Source organism: Myotis myotis, unplaced genomic scaffold, assembly GCF_014108235.1.
Source record: "Myotis myotis isolate mMyoMyo1 unplaced genomic scaffold, mMyoMyo1.p scaffold_m19_p_7, whole genome shotgun sequence".
NCBI lineage: Eukaryota > Metazoa > Chordata > Mammalia > Chiroptera > Vespertilionidae > Myotis > Myotis myotis.
The window spans coordinates 29,962,360-29,984,465 of record NW_023416379.1 but is presented as its reverse complement, the minus strand read 5'-3'; the positions used below and the strand labels follow the sequence as shown (position 1 = coordinate 29,984,465).

General features: G+C 42.9%; 1 protein-coding gene across 4 annotated transcripts in view; it reads right to left on the bottom strand.

The window, feature by feature from the left end:
• Positions 1 to 22,106, bottom strand: part of UTRN (utrophin) — a 443,932-nt gene that overhangs the window by 397,548 nt on the left and 24,278 nt on the right. The window contains exon 1 of one of the 4 annotated variants that reach the window (XM_036316084.1): positions 8,809 to 8,999. The exons of the other annotated variants lie outside the window; for them this stretch is intronic. Within the exon in view, the coding sequence (XP_036171977.1) occupies positions 8,809 to 8,878 (70 nt within the window). The 5' untranslated portion in view covers positions 8,879 to 8,999. Of the gene's footprint in view, positions 1 to 8,808; positions 9,000 to 22,106 lie in introns of those variants that run through there. 4 annotated transcript variants of the gene reach the window in all.

Sequence of the window (22,106 nt, the reverse complement as noted above, 5' to 3'; positions counted from 1 at the left end):
CCACGTGCAAGGGGACCTGGAGTTACAGCACCTCCCGTGAATGCTCCAGACACTGTGGCTTCACTTTGTAACTCTTCTGTCTGCACTTCAGGTGGAATCAAGAAAATATTAAATTAATCTTATGATAAAAACAAAGTCAGCCTTTAAAAAAAATAGTGAGGGGGAGGGGGATCGAAACCTAACTTTAGCATTCTACTGGATATTTCTTTCTTAACTTTGAATTATCTAAAAAACACACACACACACTCCTGCTAACAGATATTCTCTACTGAAAAGAACATAGATGATGCTATTTCCTGTTATAACAAGCAATTTTCTTCTCATTTTTTAAAACTTGAAGTAATTTTAGATTTACCAAAAAAAGTTGTAAAGCCCTAGCCGGTTTGGTTCTGTGGATAGAGCGTCGGCCTGGGACTGAAGGATCCGGGTTCGATTCTGGTCAAGGGCACATGCCCAGGTTGTGGGCTCAATCCCCAGTAGGAGGCATGCAGGAGGCAGCCAATCAATGATTTTCTCTCATCGTTGATGTTGCTATCTCTCCCTCTCCCTTTCTCTCTGAAATCAATAAAAACGTATTTTTTGAAGTTGTAAAAATAGTAGCATTCTCATTTCCTTCTCCCAGCTTCCTCAAATGTCACCATCTTTACATAATCAAAGTACAATTATCAAAACCAGAGATTTAATACTGATGCAATACTATAAACTACTCTACGGATCTTATTCGGATTTCCAATAATTTCCCCTTCTTCTGGATCATGATTCAATCCAAGAGCCTACATACAAGCAACTCCTTAAAAATCCAAGATACATCCTTTCCAATAATTCATGCAATATCTAACAAACATTCCTGACCCCCCCCCCCACCTCCACCCCCCACCCCGCGCAATAGTTGTTTTTCAAGCTAATGAGGTAGTGTCATTATTGACCATTGAGTTTTCCCAGCTAGAAATGTCCTTTTCCTTCAAAATTCTTTCATATCTAATCTGGAAAGTCTTATCAAACTTCTCTCATAAGTACAGCTCATGTAGCTTCACAATCCCTTGTCCAAAATCCTTGGGCTAGCTGCGTTCCCAAATCAGAACTTTTCCCAATTGAAAAAGTCAGACAGCACACAAGCCATCTATTACAATCGTTGAAACATAAACCAGTGAGACCCAGAGAAATTTCCCCTAATTAAACACATTAATACATCTGCAGCAAATATGTGTCATTTATTAATGGCGAGTGAGATAAATAAAGATTGGAAAAATGTCCCAGCAGTTCAGGTCAAATGTTGCCACCAAATGAGTTCAGGCCAAACTCAGGTTTTACTGTCAAATGAATTACAAAGAAAATACCTTTTGGTCTTCAGAGCTCTTTTTGGCTACTGTAACTCCACAGTACTTTTAAGGAATGAGGCCACTTGGATTTGTACTTACGAAATCCATGGCTTCACTCATCTCCTGCCCTTCTTCGCCACATCTTCTGTCACTCCCTCTCCTGGCAAAATAACCTGCAAGGTTAGGTCTGCCTCTAAACTCTCTCCATTCCAATCCCCACCTTCCACGGAGCCCCCAGGGTGATCTTTGTAAAACACCTACAGCTCCCTTGCTTCAAAATTCATAGGAGGATGGAGGTGGGAGTCTAACCTTCATGAGGTTTACAAAACTCTCCACCACCCGAGCCAACTCCTCCGACTGCACAGACCATCTACACAGCATCACACCCAAGGAGAACCCCCCCCCCAAAAGGGGACAAGCCCTGGCATCAAGATTCTCACAATCTAATTCATTCTCTTTAATATTTTCATCGAACTAATTACACTTAGAATACAACTTCCCAATATTCAAAGAGCACGTCAGGCGTTTTACCTCATTTTTTTCTAGCTAGAAAATTCTACCTTAGTTCTTGACCACATTGACTAACAGCACTATCACACAACTAACAGAATCCCACATGTTGACATAAAAGGAATTTTTCACATGATTTGAACAATACATTTCCAAAAATACTCACTATGTTACTGTTGGTATGGTTAAAACAACTACAAAAAGCAAAAGCCAGGGAAACTTTTCTGAAAACAAGCAAACCCAAAAAAGTAACGCCACGGATGGCACTTAATGGTCTGAGTGCTTTCTCATGGGGATTGTCTTTTCCAAGGAACAAAGATATAAATAAAATCTGAAATCATGCCTTTGTTTCCATATTAGTATATTCATGCAATCAAATGACATTATGATCAACAGAATTATGTTAGAGAGAATTAAACAAAAATCCCCACCATCGGAGAGTTTAGAATTTATCCAAAACCACCCAGAGGCAGACCTCAGATGCAGACTTTAAGGAATATGCCAATGAAAGAGGAAAGAAATCATATGGTAAGTATTATTGCTTTTACTTTCTAATGTGCAAACAGTCAAAAACACCTACTTCGAATTAAAAGAAAAATTCCTAGAAGTTGTATTTCAAGATAAAATTATAACCTTTCTTACAATTCTCCCAGGAAAATTGCACAGTAGTAGTAATCCCTTAATGAGGGGGGTAGAGAGAGGTTGTAGGAGCCGACATCCTCTCCCTATACCGAGTGAGGTGAGGAGGGCTCTGAGCAGGGAACCTGGGTTCCCTGCCAGGGAGGCCTTCCTCTTACAACAGTGTGTGTGTGTGTGTGTGTGTGTGTGTGTGTGTACACATGCACATGTGTATGTCTGGCCGAATTGCTTCCAAACAGACCAGCAACTGCCTGGAACCCACTGGTATGGCATCCAGTGGAACAAGCAGACAACATATGGCTGCCAGGTGGTGCCACCACTTTGTAGATGCCAGGATCCAATCTGCCAGAGCCCTGGGAGGAGCCCTGCAGTGTTGTCTGCTAAGGCAAGGGTCCCTGGGACAGCCACTCCGGCTGCAAACATCTCACTCCAGCAGTAAAAAGGAAGCTCACTGCAGGGTTCCTCAGGGAACAGGCATAGTAGTTACAGGGATATTAAGAGATTAATAGAACGCAAATGCTTTTAAAAAGCAAGAGGAGTTTTTAAAACACTATTTTTAAAAAGGAGGGGTGATTTTTCTGGATTTTCTACCTTATTCTGTTTTTATCAATCAGGAGGGAAAAAAAAATGTCTTTCTCATTTGCCTTTGTATTGCCATCCCTTGGCACAGCGCCTGACACGGGATATGGACTTAATAAATGAACAGTTACTGAAAGGAAAGGGATGAGATGATGTGGCAGACATCAGTGCAGAAGGGAGGGTGGGCCAGGACAGTGAGAGGAGCCAGGCCAGCGGCACCCCCCACCCCCACCCCCAAGAGCACAGAGCGTGCGACATGCCCACTGAGGCAGAAGGGAGGTGGTGGGGTCTAAGGCAGGAGCAAAATCCAAACAGCAGCTCTGAGGCAAACTCAGCAATCCCAACGCTGCAGAAAGACTCCGCCGGGACTAGAGAGCGGTGGCCAGGCGAGAAAGGCACTTTCAGGAATATACAGAGTAATTTGGAAATAAAAGTGCTATAACCGTAGAGGCAATAACACTGTCTCCCAGCTGGGCTGTGGAGCCAAGGTCAGCAAGCGAGTTTTCCTGAAGCGCAACTGCTGGCATGGCAAGGAAAACGCTAGTTTCTAGAGGGTTCTAGAACCTCAGGCTTCATGGGAAGGTGTGAAGAGGGAAGCACAGGGTTATTCTTTGTTGTTCACAATAAAACCATCGAGTGGAAGAAGTGATCTAAGTGTCCCAGTGGGCACACAACCTGTGAATCCAAGTGACTCCTAAAATTTTGTCCCTTGGTCACCTGCAGCAACGATCTCAATTTACTGTCTTGCCTATGGAGCCCTCCTGCCCTTAGGCAAAGCTGAGGATGCTGGACACTGGGAAGACATGCGTGAGTCAACTGTAAGGGGTAGCACACAAAGATTGTCCCGTCTGTGGGCACACCCACCCACACTCCCATGTGTCATCTCCCACCTTGGGAACAAGGCATCATCACCTACTTGTGACAACTGAGGGCTGAGCATGGGGAGAAAATGAAGGAGCCAGGTAGTAACTAGGCCAGGGGTGGGCAAACTTTTTGACTCGAGGGCCACAATGGGTTCTTAAACTGGACCGGAGGGCCGGAACAAAAGCATGGATGGAGTGTTTGTGTGAAAATTCAAACTGGACCGGAGGGCCGGAACAAAAGCATGGATGGAGTGTTTGTGTGAACTAATAAAATTCAAAGTAAACATCATTACATAAAAGGGTACGGTCTTTTTTTTTTTCTTAGTTTTATTCATTTCAAAGGGGCCGGATCCGGCCCGCGGGCCGTAGTTTGCCCACGGCTGAACTAGGCAGAACCGATGCCAAGGAACTGACAGGGAGTGTTTTAAATCAGTTCCAGGTTTCCAAGGGGTAAGCAGGTGAGGAGCAGAGATTGAAAACAATGCTTATCGCTTGGGAATTGGAGCCACAGGACTCAGCGACAAGCTCCCAGGGGTCCAGAAAGGAGTACTCATGAGAGCCAGGCAGCTAACGATCTGTTTACTGAGCACCTACTGGGTTCCATGCAGAGCGGGGAGCAGAGCCAGTTCCAGGCCAGGGAAACCACCTAACACCCAGGGCTATCACGGCCTCAGGGACCAGGCCGGAGCCCAGGACAGGCCTGAGCCTGCGAAATATTCAAGGAGGAAACAAGGAGGGAGTGAGCACCACAGAAGCAAGAAACACGCCTACTATTCACGTGTTCTAAGGAGTCACAGAGAAGGTACGAAAGAGAAATGGGTGGCCCGGAGAGAAGGGAAGAGCAACGCCAGGCCCTCAGGTTCCAGTGCGGTCCCTGAGGGAGGAGGACCATCCTGGAGTTGGCAGGTTGGGGCCATGTATGTCCCATTTCACACAAAACTCCACTTTCTACAAAACATTCTCCTCCGGAGAAGTTCCGCGAGTAAACCTGTCTATCTGTGAAAGTATAAGTAAAGCAAATATAATGAACTTGGTTTGAAATTAGGAATGTTGGACGAAAAGAACGGTTTCCTGGAGGTTGCCAATTCGGTGGCGTGCGGGAACCACCACTGTTCCCATTGGAACGGCACTATGTAATTTGGTCGGTAACAACTGACCAACTTTCGGGACCTCTGAACTTGAAGGTTCCTTCACATCGCTTTCCATTGATGCCTGCAAAATGCTTACAACTTAAGCTCTGTCAGCACCTCAACGCTCATTTGAAAAATGAGGTAACTGAGGTTTGTGAACACAGAGGGAACCCCAAACCCAGGCTGTGGGTGTTCCCAGCCTCTCAGGACCAGCTCCAGCTCCGTCCCTCTCGCGGGCTTCCTACAGCAGCCCTGGCTCTCGCCAGCACGGCCTGAACCAAGAGGAAGTCCAGACACTGCAAATTTGTTTTCCTGAAAATAAATGATACCATGCAATACTTCCTCTCTTCCCCAGAGTCACAGCCAAAAACCAGATGACACCCAGAGGAAATGCATGTTCCTCAAGAGCAGGAGATCCCAGGGATCAGGTAGCAGCAGCTGCTGCAGAGAACAGTCCCACCCCCACCCCCACTCCCACCACAGTCCCGAACTCAGCACCAACACAAGCCTCGCTCGGAACCTTGAGGCCACTCAGAAGGAAGTCTTTCAGCAACAGAATGAAAAAAATACCAACACACTTCCACTCCCCAGGGCACTGAAATCATAGCCCCGAAGGAGCAAGGTGGTTACTCAACACATGACTTACTAACTCAACCCCTCCACACCGGAAAGAGGGAGAGGAAAAGGAAACGAAAGCAAGTGACTCTAGGTTCTAAATTTCATATGCAAGAATACCAAGCAACAGGTGCAGCATTCTGGTGAAATAATGACTCTCAAAACATCTTTCGCCTCTACAGCAAAGAAACCCAGCATTAGCAACAATGTCAGAGGTGCAAACCGTCATGTCCTTGCCTTGGCAATTTTGTAAAAAAAAAAAAAAAAATAGCAAACAGATCAAATAATATTTCTCTGCTGACATGACTTTTTTTACGTAGTCCCCTCCTAAAACAGTTTACTGGGAAATATTTTAAATGTTGGTTCTGACAAAAACATTTTTTAATGTTGGTGATTAGCATAGTGCCTGGCACATAGGAGGCAGGCAATAAATATTTACTGAATGAATGAATGAAACCAACAAGCAGGTAAACAAAAAGTTGTCTTCACAAATAAAGGTAACCAAAATCTCACTTTCAGGGTAGTATATAAGTATAGTTTTTCCCAGTTTCTCCAAGAAGAGAACAAAAGCTTGTAGTTGGAAGCCAAGACAAGAGCTATAACCAATGAACATCTATGTCAGGGGGTGCCGACCCCTGAACCCCCTGGCTGAAGCCCTTTGGGAGAAGGGATCTATGTAGAAAATTCTCATTTGGAGAAGACCAAATGGGAAAAGCAATCATGATCATTTGAGCAATCCACCTTTGGGTTTTCCTTTCTTTCAGTACACCGTTTCATATAACGTTGTCCACCTGCCATTACTACAGAGTTCATAAAATAAATTGTGTTGTACCGTCTTTTCAACATGATAAAAATAATCCACTGATTATATCTCATAGAAAACGTCTTGTGCTATATGTGACAAGTATAAGAAAAATATGTGTGGATAAGGTGGAGTAGAAGTGGAGCCATTTTATGAGCTATAAAAACTGACAAAAGGAATGGAGGAAAATGGCAATGAAATTGAGCCCACTGATGAAGGATGTCTGTCATAGGAATGCTGCACCAAATAAAAAGAATATCAGTATGAGAACATCACTGATTTACATCAGATGAAGACTTACATAGTGATACTAATTATAAAAATAAGGGTTTGGAGCACCAATAAAAATAAATCATCAAAATTCCCAGGAAATGTCAGAGAACTGAGAAGTACAAATAAAAATATAGAGAAGTGCCTGGTGTGGCTCAGTGGTTTAGCGTTGACCTATGAACCAGAAGGTCACGGTTCAATTCCCAGTCATGGCACATGCCTGGGTTGCGGGCTCAATCCCCAGTGTGGGACATGCAGGAGGCAGCCAATCAATGATTCTCTCTTATCACTGATGCTTCTATCTCTCTCTCCCTCTCCCTTCCTCACTGAAATCAATAAAAATATTTTTTTAAAATAGAGTAGTAAATAATTTTATAAAATTACAATAAATAATAACTCAATTTAATAATAATCTATTTAATTTTCTTTAAATTCATGAATTTTTGTTTGTTTGTTTATAACAGTACTTAGTATTCCCAGTAGAATTTCTCTCATCCTATGTATTCAATTTAAGGAATCCTTCAGTTTTTCTACTCGTTCCTTCCAAGTTCCAAAAGAAGTCCTACTTTCTTTTACCTCCAAGTAATACCCAAGGGTATTGAATAAAATTCTTAGCTAAGATCCTAGGTGCCTAGTTAAGAATTACTAACTTCAAGCAATAAACAGGAATAGCAAATCTCTTAAGAGTGCTTTCGTGTGTTTTTTAATGACATATTTTCATTCATTCATTCATTCATTCATTCATTCATTCACAAGATCCATCATCCTTACAGGCCAGGGGCTGTGCCAGGCACTACAGACAGCGGTGAACTAGAAAATCTTGCTCCCTGCCCTTACAGAGAGCACAGTAGGGACTATCAACAACCAAGTTAAAGCAAACAGCACTGTGATATTTGTGCTGAAGCAAACAACAGGGCAGGTGGCAGGTGAGAGGAGGAAATCTACTTCAGGCGGGTAGTCAGGACAGGCATCTCTGATGAGGTGCAATTTATTCCCATGCCCAACCCCAGAGAGAGTGGAAGGGGCTAGCCAAGTGCTGGGGTTCCGATATTCCAGGCAGAGAAAAGAGCCTGTAAAAAGGTTGTTCCTGGAGCTACAAGCCAGCCATAGTTGGGGTGACAGACAAAGGGAGAGAGAGGAGGCTCATTATAAATATGCCAACGGCATCTCTCCATGTGACTCACCCAACACGCCTTTGCGTTTACACTCACTTTCCCCTCTGCCTGGAACCCCTCCCTTCTACTCTCTCTGCCACCTGAAAGGTCTCTCCTCTGGGAGACATTCCCTGACCCTCCAGAGAAGAACAAAAGTCCAGGAGTCAATCCCTCCTTACCCATGTTCCCACAGCACCTGGGACGTGCCACTGTCATACCTCTTACCACATTGCACAGAATCGCTGTGGTCAAGGGCCTAGAAGCAGGGATCTTGCCTTATTTGTCTGTTTCCCAGCAGTCTGCTCTGGAACGTGACTCCAGCAGACAGGCAGTAAATGACAAGTGAGTGGCCACACCAAGAGAAGAAAGGACAAGTTAAAGGAAGGCATTTGGAATAGCGCTACGGTTACAACTCATTAACCCATTTGTAGTTTTGAAGACAGGATGTTTTCTATCCCCATATGATTTTCATACAACAAACCCTTTGGGGCAAATCACCTTCCATCACAGAGAAGTGACAGGATCATTTTCACAGTGTTTCATTAGACATCAGCCCCGATCCATTCACATTAGACAAGCATGCATTCCATTCCCTGACAGGCCCTACCTCAGGCTCTGAGGCCGACAGTCACCCTGCCCTAGAATGTCTTCAAGACTAGTCAGCAAAGCAAATCACATTTCCAAAGTGTTGTTAATGACTGACCTTGTAAGATTTTTTTACATGTAATTTATTTTTTTCATAATGTTAAGAAAAACTGCTTTTTTTTTAAAATTCCAAGGTCACCCAGAGGACAAAATCCTTTAAGATCTGTCATTCAGAACTGTCCACACTAATTCGGAGCTCACTGAGTCCTGCCGAGGTTTCCTTGCTACAACCGATGGACAAAAGGTTAAGGAGCCACCACATTCTCGGCGAGTCTTCTTTACCTGCCTGCGACTCCCTGCCATCTCCAAGCATGAAATCAGACGCCACTTCCAGTTCTCCTTGGCTCAGCATGTCCTCCAAAGGCAGTTAAGATTCACCAACCAACCATGCATGTTTCCTAAAGTCGCTGGAGAATGTGCTTTTATGGAGTCAAATTGAAAAACAAGGCCGAACAGTATGGGAACCACGGAGAGAGGAGTCCCTCCCAACTGCCCCAACCAGAATGGTGACATTCCTGCCTCAGCACAGCCCAATCCTGGCCTATTCCGTCGGAGCCTGAGCCTCTGCCAGACTGGGGAGCCTGTCACTTTAAAATCCGGATGTGTGACAGCACTCACCTGCCTAGGAACACGGAGGTGTGCATTTTGGCTGTTCAAATTGCTTAGAATACAGAGAAGCCAAGCACTTCCTCGCTTTCTCTCGGGTTTTCCTTCCATTGGAGCCAAATGAAAATTTGGGTGGGCAAAAATGTTTAGGAATTAAACAACTTTTTAAAATGTTCCTAAGTGTCCAGCTCTCGCAAGAGACCTTGTTCTCATAAAGTTTACAATCAATTTTTCAGCCTCTATATTCCAGAGGAATCGCTAAAGCTTTTAGGAGCCATCCATTAATATCCTAAATAATGCATGTGGTCAAGCTGAAAAGTAAACTGTGCCTCTTCAACCAGGATTAAAAATACTATTGAGTGAAATGCAAACTGCATCTTTCTGCCAACCTCAACGCACAGCCTGCCGCTCACTTCCCCCCCAATCACTGCCCTCATTCACACTGGCCGTAGGCCAAGGTCTGCCCTACGCAGGGCCTGCGCACAGGCTCTGCCCTCAGCCAACCCTCTTCACATGTCTACTGCAATATCCCCACTAGTGCCCAACTCAGGCAGGTAAAGAAGGCCCATCAGGATACACTACCACAGCACGGCAGCACACTCAGCCCCTAGGCCCGTGGTCGACAAACCACGGCTCGCGAGCCACATGGGGCTCTTTGGCCCCTTCAGTGTGGCTCTTCCACAAAATATCACGTGCAGGCGTGCACGTACAGTGCGATTGAAACTTCGTAGCCCATATGCAGAAGTCGGTATTTTGTGGAAGAGCCACACTGAAGGGGCCAAAGAGCTGCATGTGGCTCGCAAGCTGTGGTTTGCCGAGCCGCCGACCACTGCCTTAGGCAATCAACTATTAGTATATTCTTCGCTTTGAAACTGTTTCTTCTATTAGTCTACACAACCCAGAGGCCAGACATCATGTCTGTAGTGCTCATCAATTTTCCTGACCATGCCCAGTGCAGTGGCATATGGGGCACTCAATAAATAGTTCTTTCCATTTCAGATTGTTGTCGCTATAAAACTACCTGGCACGCTGCTATCACTTCCAAGCTCTAAGGAAACCAATGTCCATTTTAAACCATCCACTTTGACAGGGGTTATTGCAAACCAGGAGGTCCATGAACTCAGAAAGGGGAAAAGTAGATATTTTTCACTAACCTTTAACAGAAATTTGCATCACATATTACAAAGGTAGGTCATACAGCACACTATTAGTAGTACCTTTGACTGTATCACCAACAAAAATCATGGCCATTTTCATAAGACATTACAGATAAAAAAAATGGCTGATTATCACCTCAGGACAGTATGGGAGCTACTGGGCCCACTGTTAGATCTTGTCACTGAATGCACTAATAAAACACAAATATGACTCTATCACAGGCTTCTTAAGTATTTTGTAACTGAATTTTTATATAATTGGTTTTCCATTATAATGCCATGCATTTTATTTTATGCATTTTAAAACGTTTCTCTGGATTCACCAAACTGCGAAAGAGGTCATGGGTTAAAAAAAAAAAAAAAGAAAGAAAAGAAAAGAAAAGAAAAAACAGGGAGGAAGGTGATGAGAATAAAAAATGAAAACTCTGATCTACATCATCATCAAGAAATATAAATACTGATGTACCAAGAAACACATTCTGTTTTCAATGGATTGAACATAATTTTATTCACTGGGAAAGGGAGAAAAAAAAAATCTAAAAAAAGACAATACAAAACAGAATTATTAAGAAGTCATTTTTTCAATTAAAAAACTCTATTTTACTAGTTTTAGTACAAAACAACTATAAAAGAGGAAGTTCTTGAGGGTCATTTACAAGGTTAATAGTTACTGTACAGTTCAACTATCCTACATCCTTGATATATTCTTAATAATGATAAAACTTCTCCCACTTTTTCCAGAAAGACTCATCTTTGATCCAGAGAGCCCCTTGGGTTGGTAAAGTGAGAAACAAGACAGGTAGGGTTACAAAATATATCACAGCCTATCATCTTCTGCATCAGCTCTGGGAATATATATGCACATACCCACCAGGAGGAGTAGCAGAGTAATCATTAACACCTGACTGTGAGTTGCTTTAATTAGCAGTAACACCCACCACCCTCCAATAAAAAAGGAGGCCGACCAGAGAAGGGAGGAGCCAGGCCTCCATGAAGGTAGCAGGCCAATGGACATCTAGAGGCTGGGTCAGCAGAAAAAAGCTCAGAGAAGGCACATAAGTCAAATTTTGCAGACCCTCGATGGCAGCCAGCGGTACCACTCTCCTTATTAGGAATGCTCTGGAAGACTGAAAACATAGCTTTTCTCACACAAATTAAGACCGTTTCTGGCCAGTTCCGTTCAGCAGCTCCAGTTACATTCAATGTCACTTTCATTCTTTCCCACCAAAAGGAACATAACAGGGGGAAAACCAGTCCTTTCACCCCTGATCTGTCCTTCCCATTTGCCCTCTCCCTCATCCTCCCTGTTTACCCAAAAACTCCGGACTCCAAGCGCAAGGCCTGCCTGTTGGAATCCACAGGCAGGTATCACATCTCTTTCGGAATATGAACACAGTAAACATAAACCTGAAATCTTTCAAGAAGTTCACACACCCCAAACTCCCAGCAGAATATTTCCCGGAAATCTGTGAAAGTATTTATTCTGAGGCACAAAACCACAAGACAGCTATCAAGAAAAGGGAGCGAGACGTTGGCCTGAAATCCAGGAAGCCCAGAGCAGCAGAAAGAACACTCAGTCTGGGGCCACTGTTTAATCTTGGAAAGCCATGTCCTCCCTCGTTGACTGAGATTCCTCAATTATCAGACAAAGGGAGTAGACTTAGATGGCCCCTTAAAGCATCTTCTAGCTCTAAAGTTCTGTGCAGCTCCCTGTTGTTCCAACAGCCATCCATGGTTACAAGGGAGTGGGAAGGACAGGGGCCGCTTACCTCTAAAAATGGTGCCTAAGTCAGGAAATACTGGAAAGAGATCATTTCAGCTTCAAGGTCTCATTTGGAATTCTGTTATTTAATTTGTACTTCCTTACTAGTAAACTAAGGATACACAGCATGAGAAATGTCTAACTGAAAATAGTCCATAATCACTAGCAATACAAAAAGTATGTGACTGTAATGTGAAGAGAAACTTGTTCAAATTAATTTGGATATTTACAGTTCACATGCACATTAAATGATTTCTAAGGCCATGAAGCCTGGAAAAAGATAGAGGAAGTAGTGGGATAATCATGCCTGACAGTGGTAAGAAATCAGTGCTGAGGAAAGACAGCTACTGAAAAAATGGAGACCACATTATTCCCAGAGGCTTATGTGACTGCCAAGACAGTAATATTGTGCAGCATTTTCTATACCTTCAATACATTTTCCAACAGAATTATTTCCAAAGTAAACCTCTCATTACCTCTTTCTCAATCTCCATCAAAGTCATAAATGCTCATAGATTTGTGGGGTTTTTTTAAATCAAATAGGACTACAACAAAATTCAGCAATCCTGCCCAGCCCTCCCTTTCAACAGGCCAGCCACTTCTGTTTGTTATCTATTTGTTCTGACACTCATTTATGCATTTATACTACGGTTTCCAGATTGTAAGTCAGACATTATTTACAGAATTTTATTATAGTAATTAAGGATTTACTTCCCTTATATCCACTCTTCCATTCTCTATCCAGTGGTGTGTTTGTTTGTTTTAAGGAAAATCAGTATTCACAAATTTGGGGGGGGGTGTTTTAAATATATTTTTATTTATTTAAGAGAGAGAGGAAGGAAGAAAAAGGGAGTGGGAAGGGGGGCAGGAGAGAGAGAGAGAGAGAGAGAGAGAGAGAGAGAGAGAGAGAGAAACATCAGTCATTTGCCTCCCATATACACCCCAACAGAAGACCAAACCCACAACCCAGGCACGTGCCCTGACCAGGAATCAAACCAGCGACCCTTCAGTGCACGGGACAATGCTCAACCAACTGAGCCACACCAGACAAGACTCCATCCAGTCTTTTGTTTCTTATATCATCCTTTAAATTTCCAAGACCTTTCTCATTCCCCAAATCTGATTTTTTTTATAGCATTCTGCTCTTGTTTTCAAAGATGCAATTAATTTCCCACTTCTCTGAGGATATTTATTATATATCATTTTCCTGTTTCCCCTAAATTCCTTTTTCCTGCTGTTTGTTTGGGGACGGCATCAATCCTCAAATCCCTGGCTCCTGACAGCCCCTCACATATTAAAATGAGGCCACCAAATGCTCAAGTTCCATGAGCTTGGGTGTCGCTTGATGACTGGGGAGCTCAAAGTAGGTAATTTCCCTGCTGTAACTACACTGTACTCCCAATACGGTAGAAGCATCCTCTGCCTTGGAGCTGGTGTAGCTTTAGGAATTCTGGGACAGGTGTGCCAGGGTTTCACCCTCCTGGTATCACTTAATCCTCCTGAGGTCAAACCAGAGCCCCAGCGTCTTCTCTAGGTCGGGGCTCCCAAGTCAGGGTTCAGTTTCCCGGGGAATATATAAATCTCTGTTCTCCTGAGCAAATGGGGAAGAAGGGAGTCCAAATGTGCTGTTCACGGATCTCAACCAAACTCCCAGTGTTTAACCCCCGGCTTCTCCCCCTTCCTGCTGATCCAACTACAGACAGTACTGGTGACTCGGAGTCAGGGGGCTTGTAAATTCTGAGAGATACATCCTGAAGCCTCTTTCCATCGGTCCTGCTCTGGAGCCTCAGTACTAACCACTCCACCACCATCTCCCAACATGGGCCACCTTGCCCACCCATAGCTACCTTGTCTCCACTTTCCTCTGGACACATGAGTTTATTCCTCTTTGTTCTTTTACCATAATTACAGTGATATCATGGCAGCAAGCTGTGAAAAATATAGACACTCCACCACTTCCAATGGTAAGATCTGCTCTCTTCAACATCCTTAGGAAGGCCCCCCACATGGTCTCATTACCATGAGCCAGGCACCAATTTACATGGTGCTATATGCAGGCAAAGACTTGGTCCTCACAGCCCCGAATTCTAAAAGCAATTTTGCTGAATATTTTATGGCCAAAACCACACTTTGTACAGTAATATTCATAACATCAGATGTATTTGTCAGTTATTTATTCTCTTCATAATTAGGTCCGATTTGGAATTTGAATTCAACATTTACAATATGATACAAAGCGATTTCATATGTAGCAAAATTTTACAGTTATAGCATATTACATTTCTTTGCTTGACCTTCAAATGTGAAAGTTTACTTTGCATTTAGTAATTCAGTATGGCCCAATTATAAGTGCTATTTGGGGACTTGAATGCACATTCATTTTATAAACTAATAATACTAAAGTGCATTATAACTTTATTAAAAACTCCAATAAATTTTATCTCTGAAAGTGTACACTAAAATAAACATAGAAATCCAAAGTTCATTTATATTTATTTAAAAAAAAAACTATAGGTGTATCAAGTATATTAATAATGAAAGAAAAAATACCCAATGTAGATGGTCCTTAACCCAACAGCTCAATGTCTCACAACCAATAAACAGGGAGGCCTGTAAGTTTTAAAAACACAAAGAGCCATTCCCATCTTGGCTGAAAGGGAACACATATGTTTCTGATAGTAACATGCTGAAATACAGAAATCATTTTTCAAGACCTTCTTTTGGATCAGAAAGAACTTCACAGCTGGATGCCAATATTCCCCACAAAACCCAGTGAAATTGACTGTGGCTACCTATAAAGAGAGTGGAAACTTCTCAAGCTAATAAAAGTAAGGTTTTCCAGCATATTCATAAAATTGCCAACTTTAGCATAAATTATGTGGTTTGATAGCTCACATACAGCCAGTTTGATCAAGCCATTGAAAGTCATGAAAGCTCATAAAATATATTTTGCCCAAGTCATGATATATCTTTAATGTATCATAAAAAGATGGTAAGAAAGCAAGAAATTTAATAATGTGTTCTTTACTTTCTTTAAACCTTCCTGTTTCTGCAATAGCTAAAGTAAGTAAAGGTAATTACTACTAAGTGATTTCAAACTTAAGGCAAAATCAATATTAACGTTGTGCTCCATGGATTCCAACCCAGGCATATTTAATAGCCCCTAGCTTTCAAAACAGAGTATCTCTAACCTTTATTTCCTTGCTCCCTTCCACCACATCACTAAATGGAGCAGGAGGATTTTTTCACTCTCATTCAAATGATAATAGTTTTATCATTTATAGTAATCAATTAGTGCTGATAAATGAATATAGATGAATGATGTTTACAATTTTACAAATAATATTTATAATCCACAACTTACCTAGTAGTCATGACAATTTAATAGCCTTCTGAAGGAAGTGTAATTGATCCAATTACCAAAGTAAGAATTACCAAGTTTCCTGCATAATTAGAAATGTCTTCATTACTTAAATGTGGGAAATAGACCTTAAAATCCTAGGGCAGCCAAAACAGTTCCACTCTCTACATTTGGACAGGATTTACCTTCTAAAAAGATCAAAATCAAATACTCCGTGCACATTTTCCTAAGTCTTTAGCCTAAAGTATTCTATTCGTTAATCCTTTATACACATATCCAGCCCCCATGTGCCGAGCGTTGTTCAAGGCAGTGACGTAAAATGGTCTATGAAATCCTTTTACTTTCTATCCCACACTCTGCCCATCAGTCTCATCTAGCGGCCCCCGTATGCTTCTGAGTCAGTGTCTTTCATTTCCCGTACCTACTAAGGAAAGATAGAAACCCCAGGTGATGCGTCACAACCCTGAGTTTTGTGGGAGAAATAAATTCCTGGCCCACAAAGTGACCTGCAGGACAGCTGTTGAAAGGGCTCTCACAGACTTTGGGGGATTAGCGGGTACAGGATTCCAGATGCAGGACGGTAAATCCAGCAGACACACCGGATGGGTGCTCACTAAGATAGGACGGTAAATCCAGCAGACACACCGGATGGGTGCTCACTAAGACAGGACGGTAAACCCAGCAGACACACCGGATGGGTGCTCACTAAGACAGGACGGTAAACCCAGCAGACACACCGGATGGGTGCTCACTAAGACAGGACGGTAAACCCAGCAGACACACTGGATGGGTGCTCACTAAGACAGGACGGTAAACCCAATAGACTCACCGGATGGGTGCTCACTAAGAAAGGACACACTGCAGGGAATCACAGAGAGCACTTGTTGCACAAACATCCAGACAGCTAAAGCCTCCATGTAACAAACAGAAACAGCCAGATCCCAAGCAGAGGCCACATGTACCAAGCAACAGACACCAGGCTCCATTTTGATAACTATAGAATTTCTTAGGTTTTCTTGTAATCAGATAACTTCAAACGTATTTACTATCATTATTATTTGCTCAGAGTTACAGACTAAGCACTAAATCCTACAGGTAACAATTTAGAGTGTGGCCCAGCTACCTGGGTTTAACTCTGCCACTTGCGACCTGTGCTATGTTGGGTACGTTACTTAACCACTCTGTGTTTTGGTTTCCTGATTGTAAAACGTGCATGATCACAGAAGTGCCCTTTCACAGGGCTGTTGTGAAAATTAAATGATTTCATGTGTGTGTGTATCTGTACTAGTATGTATACATTCCTATATACACCTATATGCAAGTGTGTGTGTTGTATGTGTGTGTGTGTGTGTGTAAATAAGGGTAAAACAGCTTAATAGTGACTGGCCTAGGAAGCATGCAAAAACCATTAAGCTACTCTTCTTGTTACTGCAATGCTTCTTATACACCAAATTATTCCATGTGGTGTCTCAGGTTAAAAATAAGGAAACACTAAACATGTACAACTGTGTTTAATATGATGAGCTAGAGATGATTTAAGTTTTTCGGCTGATTCCAAACACCTGTGCCATACGGCCACTGACGCACAGTAAGCTTACCCGGGCGCTTCAGCCAGCACCTCCCTCCACCCCATCCCCATCGGCAGGAAGAGGCTATAAGAGAATCTGGCAAATAACGCACAAGTGGAATCTCGGTTGCTGGGAAAGCACTTAAGAGAATTTAAGAAGGTGACTGGGGTGAGTGGTCCCAGTATTAAAGGAGGCTTCTGCGAGTCCATCACCAGCCTGAATCCTAACATTTCACACCACAACTGACAAAGGCAGGGGTGAAAAACAGCGTGAGTGGCACTCGTTGTTTGGATTGCTTTTACACTAACTTGTTTTAATGCTTTACCTCTGTAATCCTACCTATGAGAAACTGCCCTTTGCTCCCGAATGCTCCTCTCAACTTAGTCTATACACTTCCTCTCCCTCCTGCTGCTTCCCCTACTTCCCACACTGTGAGGTCCAACCAGAATGTCAAAGTGTGTACGACTGAGTATTTGTCCACCAATGTTGTGGCTGGAAACATGGGTCGGCATCTATTCTGCCAGACCTGGTAACCCTCTGTCTCCCGCAATAGCCTGCAGAGAGTCAAGAGCAAGTGATGCAGAGAGGAAGAGAGTGCAGGAATGAAGGCAGGAAGTAACAATAACAACAACAGCAACAAAAGCGAGAGCCTCTAACAATATTAGGCGAACACTCTTAACTCCTTCCATCTTCACAGCAACTCTACGGAGCCATTAAAACACAGCAGAATCCTTATTTTTCTTCTACCGAGTGCCCAGTATTGACATTTTTTAAAATTCACCTTAAGTAACTTGGGACCAAAAATTGAAGATAAAGACACACATCTCAAATAAATCTTTTGCTGTAGAAGATTCCATAGGGGAGCCTGCTAGGTGCCCTTATTTGCAGAAATGAGAAGAAGACAGGAAGCAGGATGTTGGTGAAGAGAGTTACTCTTAACGAATTATCATCCAAATCCTTAAAGTCCCAAGTTTCATAAAATGTCTCATAAAACAAATAATTTAAAGCATTTTGTCAACAAATCTTTAAGTGTCAAAGTCTCTGGCAAAAGCTCCATGCAGGGACAGAAAGTCTGACATACCCAAAAGCAGCTCTCCCAGGCAACCCAGACCCTCAACTTAGCAGCCTGATGGGCAGACAAATACCTTGGGCCAGGACAAGAGAAGAGAGAAATGCATGCGGCTTAATTGAGACAATTACAAAAGAGTAATAAAATTAAAAAAGACCTAATAAAATACTATGAACATTTACTTTAATCCAAAATCATTTAAAATGTGTCTTTTTCTGATTTTTCAATGGATAGTATAAAGAATAAACTAAGCAGCACCTTATTTCTTGCTATCTTCTAAGTACTCCTAGAGGCATAAGAAAGAAGGAATATACTGAAGGAAGATGTTTCCTTAAAGAACTGCATGCGACAGAGAAGTCCAGGCCACCGCCTCATGGCCCGAATATTTTGCAGCCTCTTAACAGTTGCCAAGTACTTTCCGTATATATTACAGAGTATTAAGAAAAATCCTAAAAGCAGAGTACCTAAGCCAAAAACGAAACTCAGAAAACAGATAATAGGTCAAGAAATAAGAAAACATAAGGACTTGAGGTTTGTAAAATGAAAAAAAAAAGAAGAATCCCATCTGGAAGCTATTTCCAGGAAAGGAGGAGAGGAAAGAACAGACGCAGAAAGAATGCTCATGTTAGGAATTACTGACTGTGTATAGACGTCTATGCACCACTATGGAAAAAGGACCATGACAAATGACCAAATCGCAAAGGGTTTCTTGACAGGAAAGTCTGAGAACCACTTTTTAAAGATTAACTTGTGAAAAGAAAGATAAGGGCAGGTACAATCCTCATATGAGGAAAATTTGATAACTTACCAAGATACCAGAATCATTTAAAATGGCTGTTGATCTAAGGCAAAACACCAGAAAACGTCCTCCCATCTGTACTGGAAAAAGTGATTTTATAAATGTGGCCTGAACTGCCACAAGTGAGAGTTCTATTAGTCCAGATATCACATAAAGCTGAAGAGGTATCTTCACATTATGCACTCCCCCATGAGAAAGTTACAGGGAAAAGGTTTTGGAACCCCAGGGCCAGGGGGAAATGTCTACACATCAGCAAATGTCTGTTTGAAAAGTGATTGATAATGTCGGCCTAATAACTAATCACTTTCCTCGTTGCATTGCCTAATATAACACTTGGAGATAAACTTGCACCTAAAGTTTAACAAGAGGGTAGGGCACCTCATCTAAAGCAGGAGAATGTCTGTGAACTGACACCTCTTGTCCTTGTCTTACGTATCAACTCTTTTCTTCCTCTCTCTGCATTTTTGTTATATTTTTTTCTTCAAATTCTACTCCTTATGTGACTTTTTGTAGCAAACTGGAATAAAACAGGGAATAAGTCTTTTAAGTATTACAAAGAAACTTACTGTAAGACCTGGCTGATAATTCAGATGTATCCTCGTCTGAAAAAGAAACAGTTATATTTTCCCCATAGAATTATTGTAGGGAGTAAATGAAATAATGTATTTTAAATGTCCTAGCACATAAGCTTAGCTCTCTGCCTCCTTCTAGTCTTTTAGGAAGTACTTTTTCAATCTCAAATTAATTTTCCTCATGTGCTGTGGATTTAGCGAGCAATCAATTAGTTCACACGTTGCTAACTTTTATGGTGTAACTAACTGGTTACAATTATAAAAGGTTAATGTATATCCAGATACTTCCATAAAATACATTGACTCTGGCAAAGATTCCTGGACCTCCATATTACATGAAGTAAAAGTTTAACAAATCATGTTTAATTTTAAATGAGGGTCACGTACATGAAGATACTGGTAACAAAGGGACTGGTTGTACTAATATTTACCCAGACCTTCTCATTCCTGATGTTTTCTTTGACCCTAACTGCATGTCCCAATCAAATGGCACCCCAAGGAGCCCACTGTAACCCAAACGGCATGAATGACAGCCATGGGGTCACTAAGAGCCACCAGTGGTCACTTGGGTGCAAATATGAGTCAGTATCAGTCTGCAGGCTTTTTCATATAATAATGAAAGAAGAGAAGTAGAGGAGGATGAACCACTTGGGGGATATAGATACTGAAACCTCTCTGCTCGCTTGTCTCTTCCATTTCGGAGGCAGGTGTGTAGGGAACAGACCAAGATAGCAAGGGAGCCGCGAGCCACGGACTCCTGCGATGAACCCAAGCAGCTCACAAGGTCATGACATTCCTATCTGTCCAACTGTAGACACAACTACTCCACGGGATCCTCACAGAACAATCCCCAGGATTCTAGCATGGATGAGGGGCTTTCCTACAGACCTCTGCTCATCCCAAGCTGCCACACTGCAGTATGAAGTCTGCCCGTCGCAGGGGCACCAGGCCATAGTGCTAAAGGGGCTGATGTCCAGCCAGCGCAGTAACCCTGAGGGAAAAGAACAGCTTCTCTGCACAGAGGCACAGCCCACTAAGTATGTCCCTCAGATTCTCTCTCTCCGGGGGGACCACCTTCATCCAACTGTCCTCCCAGAAGGGCTGTTTGACCTACTATTCATAAAGGCAAAACATCGCCCATCCGCAGTCCTGACAGACCTACACACTAACCTCACCACCTCCGAGAATTCCTTTTCCTGGAGCACCAAGGCCAGTGCTGTGAGAACAGGAACCAGAGTCGGGAACTGGGCCCTGCCCAACGAGTGTCAGACCTCAGCCAATTCCCGCATCCCTGACCTCTGCTGCTATCACACCAAACACCCCAAACTTCCCCTCCCTGCCCACACTCCCGTGGTCCTGGCCCAGTGCCCTGAGCCACTGCCCTGCCAGGCCGGGAGGAGCCACACAGCTCTAGGAAAGAGGATCAGCTGCAGACGGCCGGGCGACCCTGCTTCCTGACCCAGCTGGTGAGCTTCAGAGGCACTGGCTCCAGAAACAGTGTGCCAGAGGCAACCACCTCCCATGGCACTTGTACTGCCCTAGGGTCTTTCAGCAACCATGGAATGTGAAAGAGGATTCGCAAGCTGGCTTAATTCCAAAGCTTCAAATAGCAAATTAGAAATGAGAGAGAGAAGGGTGATAGAATACCTTCCCCTCCATCTACTGTGAGCACTAAAAAAATGCAGTGCGTGAACGTGTCTGGCACAGAGTCAACACCGAGAAAACAGTCACCATCACAAGGTGCACAACCCTTCATCCACGATGCCAGTGTCCAAAAAGTCCTGAAAACCCAAGGTTTTGTTCACAACCCACTTGGCAGCAAAACATGACCTGAACTGACTTCAGACTCCTTATAACCTTGTTTGTGTCCCGTTTAGTGGCAATGTTCATATATTTTACCGCAGAAATAGTAATATTTTTCATTGCAGGAGCTGTCCCAAACTCTCCCACAGACATTACATCTATTATGGAATATGTACCATAAGCTCCCTGAAACAAACAAACAAAAATCATTCATTCTGAAAACACATCTGGTTCTCGGGGCTCTGGATTTGGGATTGAAAGAGAAAAAGGAGCCGAAACCGGTTTGGCTCAGTGGATAGAGCGTTGGCTTGAGGACTGAGGGGTCCCAGGTTCGATTCCGGTCAAGGGCATGTAACTGGGTTGCGGGCACATCCCCAGTAGGAGATGTGCAGGAGGCAGCTGATCGATGTTTCTCTCTCATCGATGTTTCTAACTCTCTATCTCCCTTCCTTTCTGTAAAAAATCAATAAAATATATTTTTTAAAAAAAAAAGAAAGAAAGAAAGAGAAAAAGGAACCCTCATGCACTGCTGGTGGGAATGCAGACTGGTGCAGCCACTGTGGAGAACAGTATGGAGTTTCCTCAAAAAGTTAAAAATGGAACTCCCATTTGACCCAGTGATCCCACTTCTAGGAATATAGCCCAAGAAATCAGAAATACCAATCAGAAAGGATATATGCACCCCTATGTTCATAGCAGCACAATTTACAAAAGCTAAGATTTGGAAACAGCCTAAGTGCCCATTAGCAGATGAGTGGATTAAAAAACTGTGGTACATCTACACAGTGGAATACTATGCTGCTGTAAAAAAGAAGGAACTTTTACCATTTGCAACAGCATGGATGGAGCTAGAGAGCATTATGCTGAGCGAAATAAGCCAGTC